At 45.4% G+C, this 18,763-nt stretch overlaps 1 protein-coding gene across 1 annotated transcript in view; it reads left to right on the plus strand.

The window, feature by feature from the left end:
- Positions 1-18,763, plus strand: part of IRAG1 (inositol 1,4,5-triphosphate receptor associated 1) — a 589,242-nt gene that overhangs the window by 263,646 nt on the left and 306,833 nt on the right. Inside the window, exon 7 of the mRNA XM_078680946.1 lies at positions 3,054-3,103. Coding sequence (XP_078537072.1) covers positions 3,054-3,103 — 50 coding nt within the window. The remainder of the gene's footprint in view (positions 1-3,053; positions 3,104-18,763) is intronic.

Raw genomic sequence — 18,763 nt, forward strand, 5'->3', positions numbered from 1 at the left:
GGAGGTCACACGTGCCACTATCGTATCTCTAGGTGCAGGGTATGGCTACAGGGCACCAGCCCCATAGGCAGCGAAAAAGGATGACCAGATCTGGAAGTAGATCTCTGATATGTCCTGCACTCTGTATATGATCTGCTCATTCAAGGCTAGTCTGTGCATTGCTGTTGTCCATTTCTCATGAGTGGGGTGTTGCGGCGATCGCCAATGATGAAGAATGCAAATCTTTGCCACAGGGAGTGCTGTGGCTAGTAAGCGCCTCTCGTGGTGAGGCCAAGGGAGTAATCACTATGATCAGTTGTCATGGAAAGGGCAGAGGAAAAAATTAGGGTCTTCTTCATAGTAGATTCCTTCTCCCTCCAAAATGTCCGGATTTGGGGACTGTCACTAAGAATGTGGACTATGGTACAGTCTGTTTGGTCACACCTCCAGCATTTGAAAGGATGAAGTAGACCTGCTGAGTAGAGTTTATGCGGGGTGCAGTACCAGTCTTGTAATGTTTTAAAAAGACACAGTTTGATTCTGGCTTCCCAGGCTCCTTTGTCCAGGTCCTTCACAAGTGTGGCCCAGTCAGATTCATTGTAGTCTATCTGCTATGTCCTCTGCCAGGAATCTAGGATTCTCGCAGTCTGGCCAGATGTGGTTTGCATATAGGTGGGATACCCCGGTGTGATCCCCAATGTGCCAGGTAACGTTCTACAGGAGAGTCACCTATATCCCATGGGAGTGGCCTCAGGCAATCTCAGAAGCAGTGTCGTAGTTGGATATATATTCCCCCGGGTGGTGGGCAGGTAGTTTTAATTAGTCTTGGAGTGATTCAAAAGAGCCAATGTCTCATCATGCGAAATTAACTGGTCGAGGGTCAGTATGCCGGCTTTGCGCCACAAGCCCAAACTTATAGCATGTTCATCTATTTTGAGTACAGCGTTGTCCCTAATGGGTGCATGGTTATGCAATTGCGCCTCAACGCAGTATTAGCGCAGAACCAGGTCTTCACCATTGAGTGAATAATGCGATTCTGCATCAAGGAGGCGGGGTTTGTGTTTATAGAGTAGTTGTAGCCCAGGGCTGGCAGAGGCAAGAAGACGCTCGATGGCAACCTAGAGATTGGGGCGTCTGCCTGGGCTGGCAGTTCAGCCAATTCTGATAGCTGCAAAGCGGTGTAGTAATTTTCCACACATGGAAGGCCAAGGCCCCAGTGCTGCATATGGACCGTCGATTTCTAGATTTTCAGCAAGCGTTTTGAATCACTGCATATGATGGCTTTGATATCATGGTTGATTGTCCACAGGAGGGATAAGTTGACCGAGAGCAGTAACATACCTAATACATATGGAAACTTGGGTACTGTGACCATTTTCCCAGCTTGTATTCTGCTCCAGAAGGACAGGTGGAGACGCTTCAATTTTGCGTAGTCCAGCCGAGTGTTGGCTATCAGTAGGTCTAGATTATCGGTCACAATTGCTCTGTCCCCATTATTGGGCATGTCAACCAAGCTGCTGCGGTCTGGTTTGGTGTCCGGGGCTAGGTTCTAGTCGCCTATCAGAATGACCCATGTGGGGCCTAGATTTGAGAAGAGTCTGTTAAGTGTAAGAAAGGAACTACGTTTCCATCCAGTATTGATAGAGCCAATGCCCACAACCCTGTCGGCTATGCATAATTTAGCGAGCGCATATCTGCCCTCATCATCAGTCCAAGTCTGCAGCACCGTGCAATTTAGCATCTTTCATAGGAAGAGTGCCAACCCACTTTTTCGAGGGAGCTCAGTGGGCGGGAGTCTAGTAGGGTCTGGGTTAAGAGATCTGCAACAGTGGATAACTGTGCGAACCCAATCTCGCTTCAGTTTGTCAGCTCAAGGGCAGAGAGATGTGTCTCCTGCAATAGGGCTATATCAGTGTGTTTGGAGAACAAATTGGAGAGGATCTTCTTCCTCTTCACATAGTGCATTAGGCCATTAACCTTCACTGATGTGATCTGAAGGGTGGTAATTGCCATCTTGAGGATGGCCAAAGCGCAGTCGTGGGCACCTAAGGGATGCTACTCAGGGTAAATAATCACTACTCTATGCCCCCTAAGCAATGGAAGCAAATGGTCGGATAAGGGTGTTATGTGTGCAAAGGATGATGGATTCCAAGACACTAGGAAATGTATATCCTGAGAGAGAACAGATTCAGGAACACTTCCTAATACTAATAAAGTAAAGATTGAAGGAACGCCAAGATGCTAATCAATTCTTAGAGGTCCAGGAAAACCCTTCCTTGGAGTGAAGCAGCCATGGCTCCCTTTCTAAGAGGAAAATACCCTGCAAATTCCCTTCAAATGGAAGGTGCCGGAGTCAAGAACCAGGAGAACTAATGGATCACATTACTGTGGGAGAACAACGAGGAGCTCTCACAATCGCTAGCCATTATCTGGGCACATTGGGAACTTTTAAAACAGAATTAAGTAGGCCATTGAAAAAGGTAAATGAAAATCCCACGACAAGGTGCTTGGAACTTTGTAAGGACTTGGCAAGCTTAGGTGAGCATCCAGTTTCTTTCTAGCAAGTGGTTTAACTATCTTTGTAACTTGTACCATTATTTAAAAATCTCTAAAACTAAGACCTAGATAACCAGAAGCAACCCATCAGATACGTTTTGCTAGTGTCAGCCTAGTAAAAGTATCACAGCAATGTAGGGTCATAGGGAAACCTCCCAGAATGCATCATTCTATCTCGCTCTGTTCTCAGCTCTCAAACCTTGCTACCCGTGTGTGAAGTCAAGTATTGGACATGCATCTCAAGAAGCCACACAAGGCAGGATCGCATTCTGGCTGGCATGGCAAAGATGGAACTATTTTATTTATTAAGTGCACAATAACCAATGACCAGCATGCATTTAAATGGAATACATTTCACATTGTGTAGCAAAGTTTCAGTTTGCTGATGTTTACAAGAGGGAACATAGCATCACTTACTAGGGAATGTAACGTTGGGCTGACAGTAAGCTAGATACTGCACCTGCTTTAATAAGCAGAATGACTGACCATTAATTCAAGCCATATTTGTGTAATTCTAGGTTTCGAGACATCTTCAGCCAATGTTCCCGGTCCTCCATCTCCATCTCAGGTGAGAAAAGTGAACTTTCTAAATTATGTGATATTAGTCCTGGAAGTATTTGAATTCACAAATAACGAGGAACTTCAACATTCATTTATTTATTTGTTAATTATCACGGATATGTCCTGTTTGATGAATACCGCAGAAAATTATATTACATTTCCACATTCTACATACGTTGTTTGAGAGGCAATGATAAGAATTACCACGTTGTCTAATAAAATATAGAGGGAACCTTCTTCTTCCTGAAATAGGTTTGTGATTATTAAGGGGAAGGAGTAGTGTCGAGGGTCATAGGAGCCTCGCCTGTGAGTGTCCCGCAGGTGGGTTTGAGGGGTTCCCCCCTCTGAGCGGGCCCCCATGGTTCAGTCGGGTGCTGTGACGACAGGTAGAAATAATGGCCGCCCGTTCTAGGCGGGGGAGCCGTAAACGCACGAAGGGTGTCTGTGTAGTTGTCATTACAGAAGGCTCATGAAAAGTGCGGCTATGCTCACAATGAACTGAAAGAACCGGCTACAACCTCTTCCAAAATATTGTTTTTTCTGTGTTAAGCGGGTCATGACTTTGCTTATCAGGGTGCAGGAAATATTTTCATCTCCGCCTAGTTTAAAAATAGACCCCCTTAGCGCTGACAGTGCAACGGGGGGAGATAGACAATTTTTCCACAGTTCAATGCAAAATTATGCATAGACAAATGTGCATCACTGTGTGAATAGGGTGAAACTGCCTTGTGCGCACACCTCAGGTGCTTGAAGAAACTCTACACCTATTCAGGTAGAAAAACTAGGAAACTAGGATCCCAAGAAATACCTGGATAGTCATCCAGCCCCTCTCAGTGGATTTCTCTGTGCTTAGAAACCTCACTCCTGGCACCTGCACCTTTCTAGCCGTGAGGAAAAGCCTGTATTAGGCTGGAGTGATGGTGGCAATGACCGAATGGAGGATTGCTCTACCTGCGCACCACTAAGATGTTGCGTCAGAAATCTCTTTACTGGACATAAACAATCTTGTGGTGCCTACTAGGTACTGGAAAGGGTGGGACAAGATATAGCAATTAATGTACGTAGGTTTTCTGAAATTATCTCTTTTACAATGGATTTCCTTTATTTTTTATATTTCTATGCCTCACGATTCTCTTTTTAAGTCAAGCATGGGCAGCGCATGCACTGTTCTGCGAGGCATGCTGTACTGCTGTACTGTACTGGAGAGCCCCACTCTCCGCCCATATTTGTCATTGGCTTGTCTCATTGTCCTTTATAAATGCTGGCTTATGATTTGTAAATAGGCTTGTTAGTCCCTCCTTAGTACTGCCTTGTCTTCATTTGTAACGTCCCATGAGGACACCCCCTTTTACATGTGTTGTTGGTCGGTAGACTTTAATTACAGCCTCCAGCACTATTTCGCTACCGGGACGCCCAATCTGGGTGTCACAATTGACCATGATCGAGCAGACTTACTAGATGGCAATGTGGGCCTTGCAATTAGATCACTCAAATCCAATATGGACTTTTGGAAAACGCTCCCATTGTCAGTGATAGGTGGATGGTGCGCCTGAAAATGATTGCACTCCCTCTCCTATTGTGTTTGTGTGGCGCTTAAGGTCTGGATCCCCAGTGCAACGTTCCAAGAGTTGGATACCCCAGCTACTGCATTCATATGGGGATCAAGTTGCAGGAGGGTTGCCCTTTCAACAATGAGGCGTCCGTCATCGTCTGGGGGTCCCTGAGCTCAAAACATATATTCTAGTGGCCCAGCTCCAGTGTTTCCTCCAGTGGATGACGGGACGGTGGAACCAGGCCGCCACCCTTGGACTTTTTGTCCCGGAATTCGAGGACCTTACCAGGGTCATGTTGAGGGTTTGGGCTCTACTCTCCGGAGGACTTTCCATAGTTCCAGGTGATCTCCAAGTGCTGGACCTGAGATCTGCAAAAGACCAGGAGGAAAATTATATATTCCCTGGACTTGCCAATCACAATGCTGGCGGAGCTACGGCATGGGAGGAACTGGGGAGGACTTGGTGGCAGCTGGAGCCACTACAATAGGAGGCCTGTTTAGAGAATCAATACTGTTACTCCTTGACAAATTCCACTCAGATTTTGACCTCCGGCAGGGTCATTTCTTGCTTCACAGAGCAGTCGCATCAGCATTCCGGAAACATTGTGCCACTGCACTGCGGAGCCACAGCCACATAGGAGCTATCAGTACATGGCACTTTCGTTGGGAATCATTAAGGCAGTTACGTACCTGTACAGGGCTATGGAAGTTGACATACACCGCCCATTGGAGAGATTGAGAGCACGCTGGGAGGAGGACTTGGGTGTCACCATCCCTGAATGCGATTTGGATAATGTTCTTAACAGACTCCCGAAGACAACCCGAAATGCCAGATTCCAGCTGATTAATGTATATGTGCTTCCCAGACCATATCTTACTCCAAAATGCACAGGCAGATACTTTCAGGTGGCGGAGGCAGTGTATCTGCGATGTGGAGATTTTGGAGCAAACATGGTGCCCATGCTGTGGTTTTGCCCTTCGATCCGTGGGTATTGGGAGTAGGTTACGGGAAAGGTAGTGGAGGTTATAGATAAAGAGGTTCCCTGTTCCAGTGCCTATTGAGTTGGTTTCCCAACACCTCTAAAACCAAGATAACGAGCAAGACCTGGTTTTCGTACTGGCTGAGTGTGAGAGTACAAGGAATTGGAAATCCCTTAGAGGGCCAAGGTTCTCTACAAGGTATAAAGAGTTAGAAAAGTGGGCGGGCTGTGAGGGAAGCAAGATGCGGACTAGGTACACTAGGTGCAGCCCGTGCTTTGGAGGCATTGATAGATAGTTTCAGCGATCCAGAACCTGGCACGTCTGAAGTGCCGTTGGCAGGGTCGGCGGTGCCGGACCCAGTCTAGACATTGAGGCTCAGCCCGGAGTAATTTGGGGTCCCGTGATCTCTGTCACCCAGCCATCCACTCAGATGATAAGTCACCTATTGAAACTGAGACATCACTAGAAGGCAAGGGAGAAAGTAACCGAACAGAGATACCCTTGAAGTAACTCAGGTGGGTAAGGGTGAGAAGGAGGAAGGGGCAGGTAGTAGTTTGGGTTAGAATAACTGGGTTAACATGCATCATCCTTTCTTGGTTCACTTTGACTGGAATGTAATTGAAATGTTACTGAAGTGAAGTTCCACATGTATAGCATATGCCAGGTAAACCCCAATAAAATGTGTTTACAAAAAAATCAGGTAATCTACCCCAGCAGGCAATACTGATTGATACTCTTCCACATTGAAACAAACAAGTGGGTGACCTACTAGGCAGCAGTGAATAATATACCCCACTGCCTCTAGGCAAGTGGCACAGACACGCAGGTTGAACAGGGATCATTCTGACCAGATAGGTCCACCCATCAGTCAGTACTGGGCAGGAGGGACTTCCTCGCAGCATTATTGTGCAGCTAGTTAACTCCTCCTCAACCATCCAACGCACCCAATGCCCTCCGTCCCTAGGCACTTCTGCCCTGCTGACAGTTTTTGTAGCGTAGCAGGGATGGCTGCCCTCAGGTCTTGAATCAGTTAAGGGTGTAATTCAGCTGACACACTTCTGCAGTATGTGTTCGAAGGCTGGTGGGCGGATGAGAGGTGGCAACATCGAAACCACTGCTGCCTCCTGCTGGTCTATGCAAGTGATAAGGACACATGATGTGACAAGGAGAAACAAGTGCCTCCCCATCAGGGATGCGTTGGCAATAATAACTAAATAGCGACTCCATATTTTGGTAACATTCATTGGTGAAACTGAAAATAAAATGCCATCGTGGGACAAAACAATAGTTTTGAGGTCGCACAATTATCTTCTTTAAAAGACATTCAAAATTTGCTTTTCAATATTCAGGGTTGCTGAATTGGAGACTATTTTTGCACTCGCAGTAAAGGTGAGCGCATGGGGAGGAGCTATATTAACTTATCGCTGCCAGACATATGCTCCTAAGAGATACTCCTTTGTCCAAAACATTTCAGTCAAGGCCGCAACCTTGGAGGAATAACTGTGTTTAAAAACATTCGGTACCCTTTCACCTCCTCTATTGCTACTTCATCCTTGAGAAACATAACTGCGTGAAGAGAGGGTAAGCCAGGTGGAGCACATGCTGAACAACTACTCCTCTTCAATGCTAAACAACTAACTTTCACCCTGTATTTCCAGAGTGGCTGCCATGTGTTGCCTGTCTTTCCTCCTCTCACCATGTAGACCCATCGGCCATTCTCATGCCCCCCTTGTTGATTCCATACTGGCCCTCTTTTAGCATCTCTTGTGTCACTGTCATCTCCACGAGCAAAGCCAGTTTAAAGGAGTGAAGCAGCACTCCACACCAGTTCCCATAAGAGGCAGGATCACTGACAGAATATCGGAAACAAAAATATCATGTGGACTGAATATCGTGACAGAAATATCGAGGGCCAAAATATCTAGAAGGTGACTGCAAATAATTAAGCATAGATATACTATTCTTAACTTCACATCTGCGTACCTTGAAGATATATAAATCATCATGGTCCATATGTGGAGATACATATGTGCAGTTATATATAGTAAAACTTTGCTTACCTATAGAAACTCATATTTTTTAACTTTAAATACTTAATACAATATTTTGTCCCATGACATTTTTATTTATGATATTCTGACTAAATACCAAGAGGCATCAGGAAAATATTTCACATCCCTAGGAGCAGGGAAGTGGTAGAAGCCAGGGAAGACAGAAGGGAGATAAACTACTCAATCATGGGAAAGATGACAATAGAATTTCATTTATTTCACCTGGTTCTGAGGCCACTATGTATAGTCTCGGTCAGGACACGTATAGAATGTAAGGTACTAACTGTGGTCCACAGAGTATTGTAGAAAAGAAGACCTGGGTATCTCAAAAGACCACCCCCGTGTCAAAGAATTAGTACTATGTCACTCACATACGGTAAGGGATTCCTGCCTCAGTAAGAAAATTCTGAGACGCTGGCATGTCTTCTGCTCTGGAATGTACTCCTGACTACTGAAGAAAACCATCTGACAGTCAGGAACATCTAAAACATAACCCTTCATGACTGGCCTTTCAAGTTTTAGCAGTTCCCACTATTCCTCTAAGCTGACCGCTCGGAAATAGCCAAATACTCCATGTGGTGCTACATACCAATAGGAAAAAATAGAATAAAAAATTCTACTGTAACATGATCTGGTTAGACCTTTGGGTAGGATGCTTGTATACAATTTGATTTAAATTACAAATTGTACCTTTGATTTCTTAAAAGGTCATTTTAAAAGGTTTCTGCCTTACCTCCATGCACTGAAATACCCATATTGTATCACTATTTCCTACTATGTAAGTCTGCGTGCCAAGTTGTATTAAACTGTTTCTATCTGAATATTGTGGATTACTATAAGCAGTTACCTTGTCGTTGATTTACAACTGGAAGTTCGTAAGTTGCAGATAACTGTTTCACACACAAATATTTGGGTTCTCGCAAAATTAGCTCACCATCCCCCAGATTCATCAAAGTCCTGTTTTGCGAGTCCTTAATAGCGATTTTTAAGGAATCGCTATTAAAAACTCGGAAAACGGGATGCATGTAGAAATCGCAATATTTTTTGCGATTTCTACGGCTTCCTTATTTGTGATTCGCTAATTGCTAATCGCAAATAAGGAATGGCTGTCCCATTCATTCCCATGGGCCTAAAGGCCCATGGGAATGAATGGGGAGTCATTCCTTATTTGCGATTAGCAAATAGCGAATCGCAAATAAGGAAGAAATTTCAAGGGTGCCAGGGTGTCCAAAGGACACCCTGTAGCACCCCTGAAATGGTAATGTACACTGGTGTTGCGCACACACATGTCTGTGTAGTTGTCATTACAGAAGGTTCATGAAAAGTGCGGCTATGCTCACAATGAACTGAAATAACCGGCTACAACCTCTTCCAAAGTATGGTTTTTTTCTGTGTTAAGCGGGTCGTGACTTTGCTTATCAGGGTGCAGGAAATATTTTCATCTCCGCCTAGTTTAAAAATAGACCCCCTTAGCGCTGACAGTGCAACGGGAGGAGATAGACAATTTTTCCACAGTTCAATGCAAAATTATGCATAGACAAATGTGCATCAATGTGTGAATAGGGTGAAACTGCCTTGTGCGCACACCTCAGGTGCTTGGAGAAACTCTACACCTATTCAGGTAGAAAAACTAGGAAACTAGGATCCCAGGAAATACCTGGATAGTCATCCAGCCCCTCTCAGTGGATTTCTCTGTGCTTAGAAACCTCACTCCTGGCACCTGCACCTTTCTAGCCGTGAGGAAAAGCCTGTATTAGGCTGGAGTGATGGTGGCAATGACCGAATGGAGGATTGCTCTACCTGCGCACCACTAAGATGTTGCGTCAGAAATCTCTTTACTGGACATAAACAATCTTGTGGTGCCTACTAGGTACTGGAAAGGGTGGGACAAGATTAAGCATGGGCGGATTTTGCGGATTGGCAATCCGCGAACTTGCGTATTTACGGATTCGCAATCCGCGAAGATCCGCGAACTCTAGCGGATTTGCGGATTTTTCCGTTTTTTGTGTTGGCGCGTGTTCGCGCCGATTTTGGGACAAGTTCGCAATTGCGAACTTACTTTTCGGCTTGCAACGGCCGCGACTATGTTGTTTCTACGTCTGGTTTATCATCACAGGTTCACAGCACCCTCTGTTTCACCACTGCCACCCTCTGGGACACCCATGCCACCCTCTAGTACATCCTCACTGGCACCTATTAGGTTTATTTATCACTGTAGATTATGGTGGTTGAAAAAAGCAAGCACACCTGCCCTTCTTCAACTGCCATCAATTAATTTGTGTTTCATTAATGTGTCAGTAATTTTGAAAGTTCCAGTCTGGCTGGCACCTGCTTCCTTCCTTATCTGTAATTTGCTTTTTGTTGCAGTGAAATTTTTTTTTCACAGGACCTTTATGGTGCTATTCTATGAGCCTGCTGTTTGGGTCATAGCAGGGTCATAGAATAGTTGCAAACTCTGGAGGGGCCCATCAGGAAGCACTACCTTGAATGTTACTAATGTTAAGTTTGAACTTTTGCACCTGCTCATTGCTTTTATTTTAGCTAAAATCGTTTTTTCTGCAATTTCGCGCGTTTTTTGGGGCGCAAATCCGTGCGAGATCGATTTCGGAAGCCGCGAATACGTGCGAATACAAAATTGTTTTTGTTGCGACGTGTATGTTCGCGTGATCTTGCGCGTGTTTGCGAGGCGCTTCTAGCTATTCGTTTGCCAAGTTACCCTATCGGTCGTACACGGGCGCGGCCATCTTGTTGGCGTGACGTAATTCCGTTTCCGCCCGCTATGTGTAATCTCGCAAAGTGTGCTGCTCGCTAGTACAATTTCGCGCGTACTCGCAAGGAAAATCTCGCGCGAACTTACCCACGCGGTCGTGAACGGGCGCGGCCATCTTGTTTCTCATTCATTGCTATGGTTCTGGGCATGCTTTCTCTATCCTCTCTCAATCTCTGCCATCCTTTGCTTGTTTGAAGTTTTTTTGATCTAATTTTACTTATTATCTAACCCTCTATTTTTCTAGCTCTATATTTTTGTGTTTTCTGCAGCTTTTAGTTACTTTTAAACTACTTTTTTAAACTCTTTTCTTTTCTTCTTCACTATTCTATTTCTTCTTTATCATTTAAGTTTATTTCTGCCCAGACCATGGTAAAGGGAGCCGGGAAGCACCCTGAGAAGGGGAAGGGTCCCGCACCCCGTGCCCGGCTCCCGTGCGGGCGTTTAAGGGGGGAGCAAGTGGTCCCGAGGGAGATCTTCAGCGCGGAGGAAGTGGCGGCACTGATCTTCCACGTCCAGCGCCGCCTCCCCAAGACGATCCTGGGAGGCGGCAAGATCGCGACCGGCTATGGCATCCGGGAGCGCCGCCAGCGGTGGGAGAAGGTGTGCCGGGCCATGTACAAGATCTCTGGGGTCCGGCGCACATATAACCAGGCCACCCACCGCTGGACCGATGTCATGGACCGGGAGCGGGACTTGCTGGACGCGCTCGGCGTAGAGGTCCCCGGGCTTGGTGAGTAGTAGTAGTAGTACATTTACTACTCTGTTTTATCCTGCTCTGTTATTTGCAAATCTTTGTTCTTTACCAAGAGCAATAATGCTGCCGATTACATTGAGGTAAATTATATTTCAAAATCTTCTATGCATTTCATTTTCAGGTGCACTGCTCTCCTTCTCAGTAGCCTTGCTTGCTACTATGCTTCTTTGTTTTGTATGTTGTGTTCAGAAGCATTTCATTGGCCTGAGAAATTATGTATGAGTGTACTGTAAAGAAAAGAACTGCGTAATGCTAGACAGTAAGGGTCATATTTTCAATTACCGGCGCATCCCTGCAAAGTAGCAGGGATGCGGCAGTAATTGTGTGCCATGCCACCACCACCCATTGGCCCAAAACGTCACAGAAGCCTTACGCATCTGTGCCGTAAAGGCAGCGCATTGCTGGAGTTGCGTGCCAACAATGGCGCAGCTCCAGCAATGCTCTGGGGTACCCTATCTCCCCAATGCTGCATCAAGCCGTACGTCGGCTTCAAGCGCGCAGGGTTTGAGTCATGCATCATTGTCCTAAAAGTGACTGATTGACATCTTGTAGATTTCCCTCAGCCACTTTTAGGATTCGTTCCTGCGCAGGTACGCCCTCCCTTGCGCCGGAACGCCCCCTGATGGCGCAGGGCTTTACAACGTGATGCATCGCCCATATGCCCATATGTGTTTTTTTTTTTAATATATACGCCGCACCAACACCATGGCGAGTCTTTTGTTCTGCCGCTGCGTCAGAAAAGGCACGCAACAATGGAGGAAAATCAGCCGCAACTTCCGCAAGGGACTTATAAATCAGCCCCAACAGACTGAAGTCCAGTCCTTCCTTTAGACAGTCACATGGCTATCAGAAGAAATAGTGGCGGTGGTGGCGGGTGGATTGATAGTTTGAGTATTCACTGATCTGCAAGCAGGATGGACTTTGTCTGTCACGTGTTGCGCACTGCTGCCTGCAGTGCCAGGCCCAGGCAAACCTCTTTAGTAGTCTGTTTATTGAGTTACATAGGAACTTTCTAAGTCAACGTTCCGCAAATCAGGCAATACGAATAACGTAGTATACCACATGAGATAGATCCCGTGGAATAGTTGTCTATCTATTTGCTATTTTTCCAAAATATGTTGTTATTGTTCTTTTGAAATGTTTGATTTGGTTGAAAAATCTCATCCATGTTTTCTGGTTTTTCTTTCTTTCATGTTGTACATCAGCTCCCCCCAAGGGCAAGAGGACACAGGAGGAGGGTGCTGAGGATGCAGGCCAGGATCGGGCAGGCGAGGGCTCCTTTGCTGGCCCCAGTAAGTTTACATTTTAATAAACAGTACATATTTTTTCCTAGCGTTCCTCATTCGATTTTTTTCTAAATCGTCTTTGATCTTCTTGTAGACTGGATATAAATTCTTATCCTGCCTCGAATATGACTCCCTGTGGTATTACTAGACTATTCTTATTAGTCTGTCTGTGTAGCTAACTAAGATTGGACATTTGGCAATTCCATTGGACTCCCATTATATTCAGCAATACCTCTATGCACTGTCTCCTTACTGACTAGATAGTGTGGCAGAGTCATTCAGCTCCCGAAGTCACCGATTATAGATCCCCAATGATCTCTAGATTATCGTACGCAGGACAAGAGAGTAGTACGGAGTCACAGCACAGTCAAGAAGTGTCAGAGGCACTCATGCTTGCAAAAATTCCAAAACCTTTAGCTCATCCACTCTAGTCTAGAGGAACAAAAACCACAGAGTCTATTTAAGTGTAAAAGCTTTATTAAAAGTAAACACATTTATTAAAATCTACTTTGTCATAAAACTATTTAACTGTAAACGGAAAAGTGGTTAGTGCTGACGATTAATTGGACACATTTCTTGTGGTCGAGCCGAACTCTCACCTAGTTTGAACTTGATCCTGGTCGTGTTCTTAGGACTCAGGAGTCAAGCTTCTGTCTGTTAGGAGAAAAAGTGGTGCGTGTTAAAAATCAAAAGCAAGCATTCATCAGTTGTGCATAAAAGTGCAGCAAGACAACAGCCTTCCCTGGAAAATGGGACATTTTTACTATGGAGTAGACAGTCACAAATTATTACATTGTATTCTGTTTTTTTAACATTTCTCCTAGACCAAATATTATATAGTAGTGAGTGGTGAATTCTAACATTCTTAAATGTACTTTGTAGGTGTAACATCTGGTGACGGGGCCAGCGCGGAGGTGGCTGTGTTGGACTTGGACTCGGAGGCCTCTGGGGAGGAGGCGGCGTTAGAAGAGCTGGTGGCCGTTCCTGTGGGGGATCAAACGGTGGTGGCGGAAACAGGTAAGCTATATATTCCTTACTTATTGAGATTGAAGACTGCATAGTGTGCTTTCTGCACGGGTGTATTACAATTACAAATCAACCAGGTAGTAGCCTCCTCGAAATGTACTTCGACTTAGCTGTGAAGTTTTTGGTGAGAAGAATCCCAATAAGTTCTTAGACGAACGTGATGGATGGGATGAACGAAAAGCGAAAGAAGGGTGTAAGTAAGTGGGACGCGAACTTGTATGATGGCTGGCAAAGAAGAACGATATGTGTTTGCTTGGACCCAGAGGTGGCTGGGAAGGAAAGAATATGGTATGGTGCATGGCTGGGTCAATGATGAAGCAAGGATGGGTGGAAGGACAGCAGCCTGGGTGGGTGAAACAGAAACTGTATGTGTGCGTATACTTTGACTGAATGGATGCCTGGAGCATGGTATTCTCTGACTCTTACATAGCACATGTGTATCTAGAGAGAGTAGATGGTCGCCAGGTGAAGTAAGTGTTACCTTGAAGAGCATGTACCACCGCACCCGCACGTCCGTCCCAGTGCAGGGAAGGCAAGGAAAAGAAATTGTAAATGTGTCCAATACTACCATGAATAGTAGCAGTACTTTGTATTGCGTTTGCATTCACAGCATATATCTGGTTATTACGGTGGACACTCCGTACCTCTCTTAATAACTTTAGTTTACTTGTAGTACGTCATTCATGTGTGGGTGTATCACTGTTCACTCAATATTAAGCAAAGCACCTAAAGTCATCTCATCTGTCATTAAATACGTCCCATGTGAAGTGATAGATAATCAAATTAGTTAGCTTCTTCAGTTTCCTTTTCTAGTACTCATTTGCACTGTAGGGTGAAAGGTGAATTAATTAAGCAGTAGCCCTTGTAACAGAGTATTCTCAGTGCCACCCGTAATAGAAAAGTAATAGCTTCACCACCTGCATGTACTGGACCGGTACAGTAACGCAAGTCTGTCTCCATCATCATGGTGTGCAACTTTTTTTCTCGGGTGCAACTTCACTGTGCTGTGTCCATGTCATTCTGCCGGCTTGCATAAGATAACGTACCCATTTCCCTAAACAAGAGAGAAGAAGAAGAATAAGACTGGTGTACTGTCATAGTCGACTGTAATGGAAGTCCATAGTGGTCGTAGAATTAGTTCATTAAACTACCACTACTGTTAGAGCAAGGATGCAGAAGTGGGAGGTTACATAGATACTGTCCTCAATAGTTATGTACTGTGCTTTCAATTTGCTACTTGTACTCTGTGACCCAACTTTCGGCTCAATCACTTTGTGTTATTAATAAGGAGCATTGGTTACAGACTATGTCTTTCTTTCTTCATATAGTTGCTCCTTCCAAATCAACAACAAGGAGGGAGCAGGCTAGATTGGCCCGGCAACGGAGGCTGGAGGCCACAGTCGCCGAGTATCGGCGGCTGGTGGCCCTGGAGGAGGAGGAGGACACGCAGTCGAGCGGGGCAACATCTTCGACTGTGACCACTGCATCCTCCTCCGTGACTAAGCCAGCGGGACCGAGCCGGGCTAAGAAAGCCGACCGCCACCGCCAAGCAACCGAAATACCAGCTGCCCCCCACAGGAGCTGCAAGGAACGCCAACGCCGCCTACGAGTCCGCATGTCCAACCTGGAGCAGGAGGTCCTGAGGTATAAGACCTTGGTTAAGGGCCTCCGCTCCGAGCTTGCCACCCTCCGCAAGGAGTATGATGCCCATGCCGCATCATGCACCAGCACCAGCACCCTCCAGTAGTGGAGTGTCCCTTGCCCTTTTTTTATAGACTTTTGGGGGGTGGGATTTGGGAGTTGGGATCGTTTTGGGACGTTTCAGAGACAATCGTTGGGGTTAGGGTGGGTGAGGGAGATTATTTTGTTAGGGATAAATAAATATATTTTTCAACTTTATCTGACCATACCTGTTTTTTACTGCTTTTCAGTCTGGTGGGTGGGGGGCGGGGGTGTAACAGTAACTTTGTTTTCCTGAACAGTCGTAGGACTTTAGTAGTACAACCGTCAATCTCTTGTCTACTCCGAAATAATACTCCATTATACTACCTCCCACCAAACGCTTATCTTACCTGTAATTTGTGTTAGAAATTAGGGCTAGGCCCAGGGCTGGCTCCAGGTGAAATGGGGATTAACGTTGTCATTCCTGGGCGGGTGACATTTCCTCATTGCGGTGGTACTAGTGGTGTGACACAGTGGCAGTTGCATGCCTATGGAAAAAAAGAAAACGAAACCTTGTTTGTACTCCTTACTGTAGCATTACAACGGTTACGGTACGATCGAGAAAATAGCAGGTGACAGTACACTAGAACAGTGCCATAATGTAGCCTAACAAATGGTAAAGTATTGCAAGTATAACTAGTACTTGCGTTGAATTTATTTGACATTGGCTACTACTACTAGAAGATATAGTACTGAAGCTGAGTAAGTCTAGAAGATATCCTCGTATTCCTTCACCAGCCTGTTGCTGCTATCACCTTATCCTCCCCAGCAAGTGTGTGGAATTATTGATGTCATTTTAGTCAGACATCAAGCAAAACAACACAGCCCGGGGGAAGAGGGTTAGGGTTTGTAAAATGGATGGGAATGGGGGTTTCTTTTTGGGTAGGTTTTGTTGAGAGAAGAAAAAAAAAGCAGAGCATGGACAAACAATAATTGAAGATACAGAGTTTACAGACAATCTTTGGTTACAAACTAAAGATAAGCACATGCAGTCACACTCATAGAATAAAAGACAACAATGGATACTGTATCTGTATTGCGTATGTTGTTGGAGTTGTCCTGTTGAAATTGGTAAGTAAGTTGCATGCAGCAAACAATTCCTCTTATTGGCGGCACTCCTCCATTCCAGCTGACGCTTCGTCCATCAATGTGGTGGTGACCACTGACAGAAGAGACACCCTGTCCACTGCCTGCCTGGCGGATGTTGACTGAAACCCGGCCTGTAATTATTGAACGGAAAACAGGAAGTGCTATTACAATACCACTGATAAATAAATAAAAGGTATGTACGCTGTGTGGTTCAAAAAGTGACACTTTGATTTCCCTAATAGACAGTACAATATTTTTGAAATTGCGTGCTCTGTCTGAGTCACCTTTTTAAGGATCAATAAGTATGGCCAAAATATTATAGCGGATCTTTCCCCTCAAGGTGGGTGTACTACTGTGTTTTAGAACAAAATTTGACCTTCCCAGCAATGCTCCCACCAAGACCCTTACTAAAGCCAGGCGCAAAAATGTAGAAGAACCCAATCATATCTCCAAAAACGATGCCTAGCAGAAAAATGGTTACAAAACGTACTTTGAAAGTAACAGTAGACCCAAATACAGACCGTGGATTGTATTCAAACCACTTGCCTGCAAGCAAAAGTATCCATAGCCAGCATCGCTCCAACAGTGCTCTACAACAACAGAACCGCGTTGCAATAGAACCCCCTAAACACATGCAATCCTGCTGCTAGGGCTAACCCTAACGAACCCTAACTTACAAAAAGTGCCAAAACTGGTGTTTCCTTATGGATTTTGTCCAACAAACTTCTAGCCGGTATTAGACCTTCCCAGGAATGCCCCAGGCAAGACCCGCCAACCCACCCGCAAAAAAACACCCGACACAACACCACCAAACAGCGAAAAAGCTAAATCTCATACTTACAATGTCTCTCGGCCTTCGGTCCAAACGCGGCGCTGTGCAGCTAGGTCGTCATCATCATCAATCATCATAACTCCTGTTTTCCACCACGGATTTCCTGAAAAGCAAATGCAATCAAGATTAGACTGTCGCAGCAGTGCTTCGACAGAGACTCCGGCCGCAACCCACCCACGAACAGCAGGAAGCCCCCCAAAACGCTACATTGAGCAAGATGTCTGAAGAAATGGCAAAAAAAAGGCTTTTCCTTAAGGATTTTGTCCAAAACACTTCTATCCGGCATTAGACCTTCCCAGGAATGCCCCAGCCAAGACCCGCCAACCCACCCGCAAAAAAACACGCGACAACACCCCCAAACAGCGAAAAAGCTAAATCTCATACTTACAATATCTCTCGGCCTTCGGTCCAAAGTAACGCGCTGTGCAGCTAGGTCATCATCAATCATCATAACTCCTGTTTTCCACCACGGATTTCCTGAAAAGCAAATGCAATCAAGATTAGACTGTCGCAGCAGTGCTTCGACAGAGACCCCGGCCGCAACCCACCCACGAACAGCAGGAAGCCCCCCAAAACGCTACATTGAGCAAGATGTCTGAAGAAATGGCAAAAAAAAGGCTGTTCCTTATGGATTTTGTCCAAAACACTTGTATCCGGTATTAGACCTTCCCAGGAATGCCCCAGGCAAGACCCGCCAACCCACCCGCAAAAAAACACCCGACACAACACCCCCAAACAGCGGAAAAGCTAAATCTCATACTTACAATGTCTCTCGGCCTTCGGTCCAAACGCGGCGCTGTGCAGCTAGGTCGTCATCATCATCAATCATCATAACTCCTGTTTTCCACCACGGATTTCCTGAAAAGCAAATGCAATCAAGATTAGACTGTCGCAGCAGTGCTTCGACAGACACCAAAAATTACACACAAACCCCCGGAACCCCGCCAAAGAGCACCTCAAAGGCAAGCAAGTCAGCAAAAACGGCAAGAAATTTCCACCTCATATTTGGTCCAAAACACTTTTGTCCATTATTAGAGCTTCACAGCAATGGGCCCAAAACCGTCAACTCACCCGCAAAGAAGTACAACACCCCCACAAGTGCTGAGTCTTTCTTCATTGTGCGTAATCCAGCACTCTGCTTGGAGGGAAATCGCAGTCTGGAGGAGGAGGATAGAGGAGCATGTTCTTCAGAACTTGTGAACCTGAGGAATGTAGACTGCGGCACCTTCAAATCAATAAGCAAACAAGTGAAGACAGTTCTGATGATGGTCTTGTTTTTGGGATTAGGTGATTAAAGTTTGAATTAAATTAACTGTGCAAAACAAAGAAAGAGAGACACAAAGCACACAGGAATAAAAGTGAATAAGGACGAAAAAGAAAGTTCTTGATTGATTGTCTCATTTTCAGGGCTCGGTGTCAGGGAATAAGAACAAGATTTCGTCATCATACTCTGCGAATTCAGGCTGGATGAGGTCAGTGGCACCGAACAGAGAAAAAATCCCCTCATCTACGTTGCTGTCCTCCTCGTCTTCATGCGGCGTGCTTTCTCGTACTTTGTAATCTGGTGGTATGAGGTGCTGATTCATCTTGATCATTGTCAGCCG

The sequence above is a fragment of the Lissotriton helveticus genome, chromosome 3_1 (assembly GCF_964261635.1).
Source record: "Lissotriton helveticus chromosome 3_1, aLisHel1.1, whole genome shotgun sequence".
Lineage (NCBI taxonomy): Eukaryota > Metazoa > Chordata > Amphibia > Caudata > Salamandridae > Lissotriton > Lissotriton helveticus.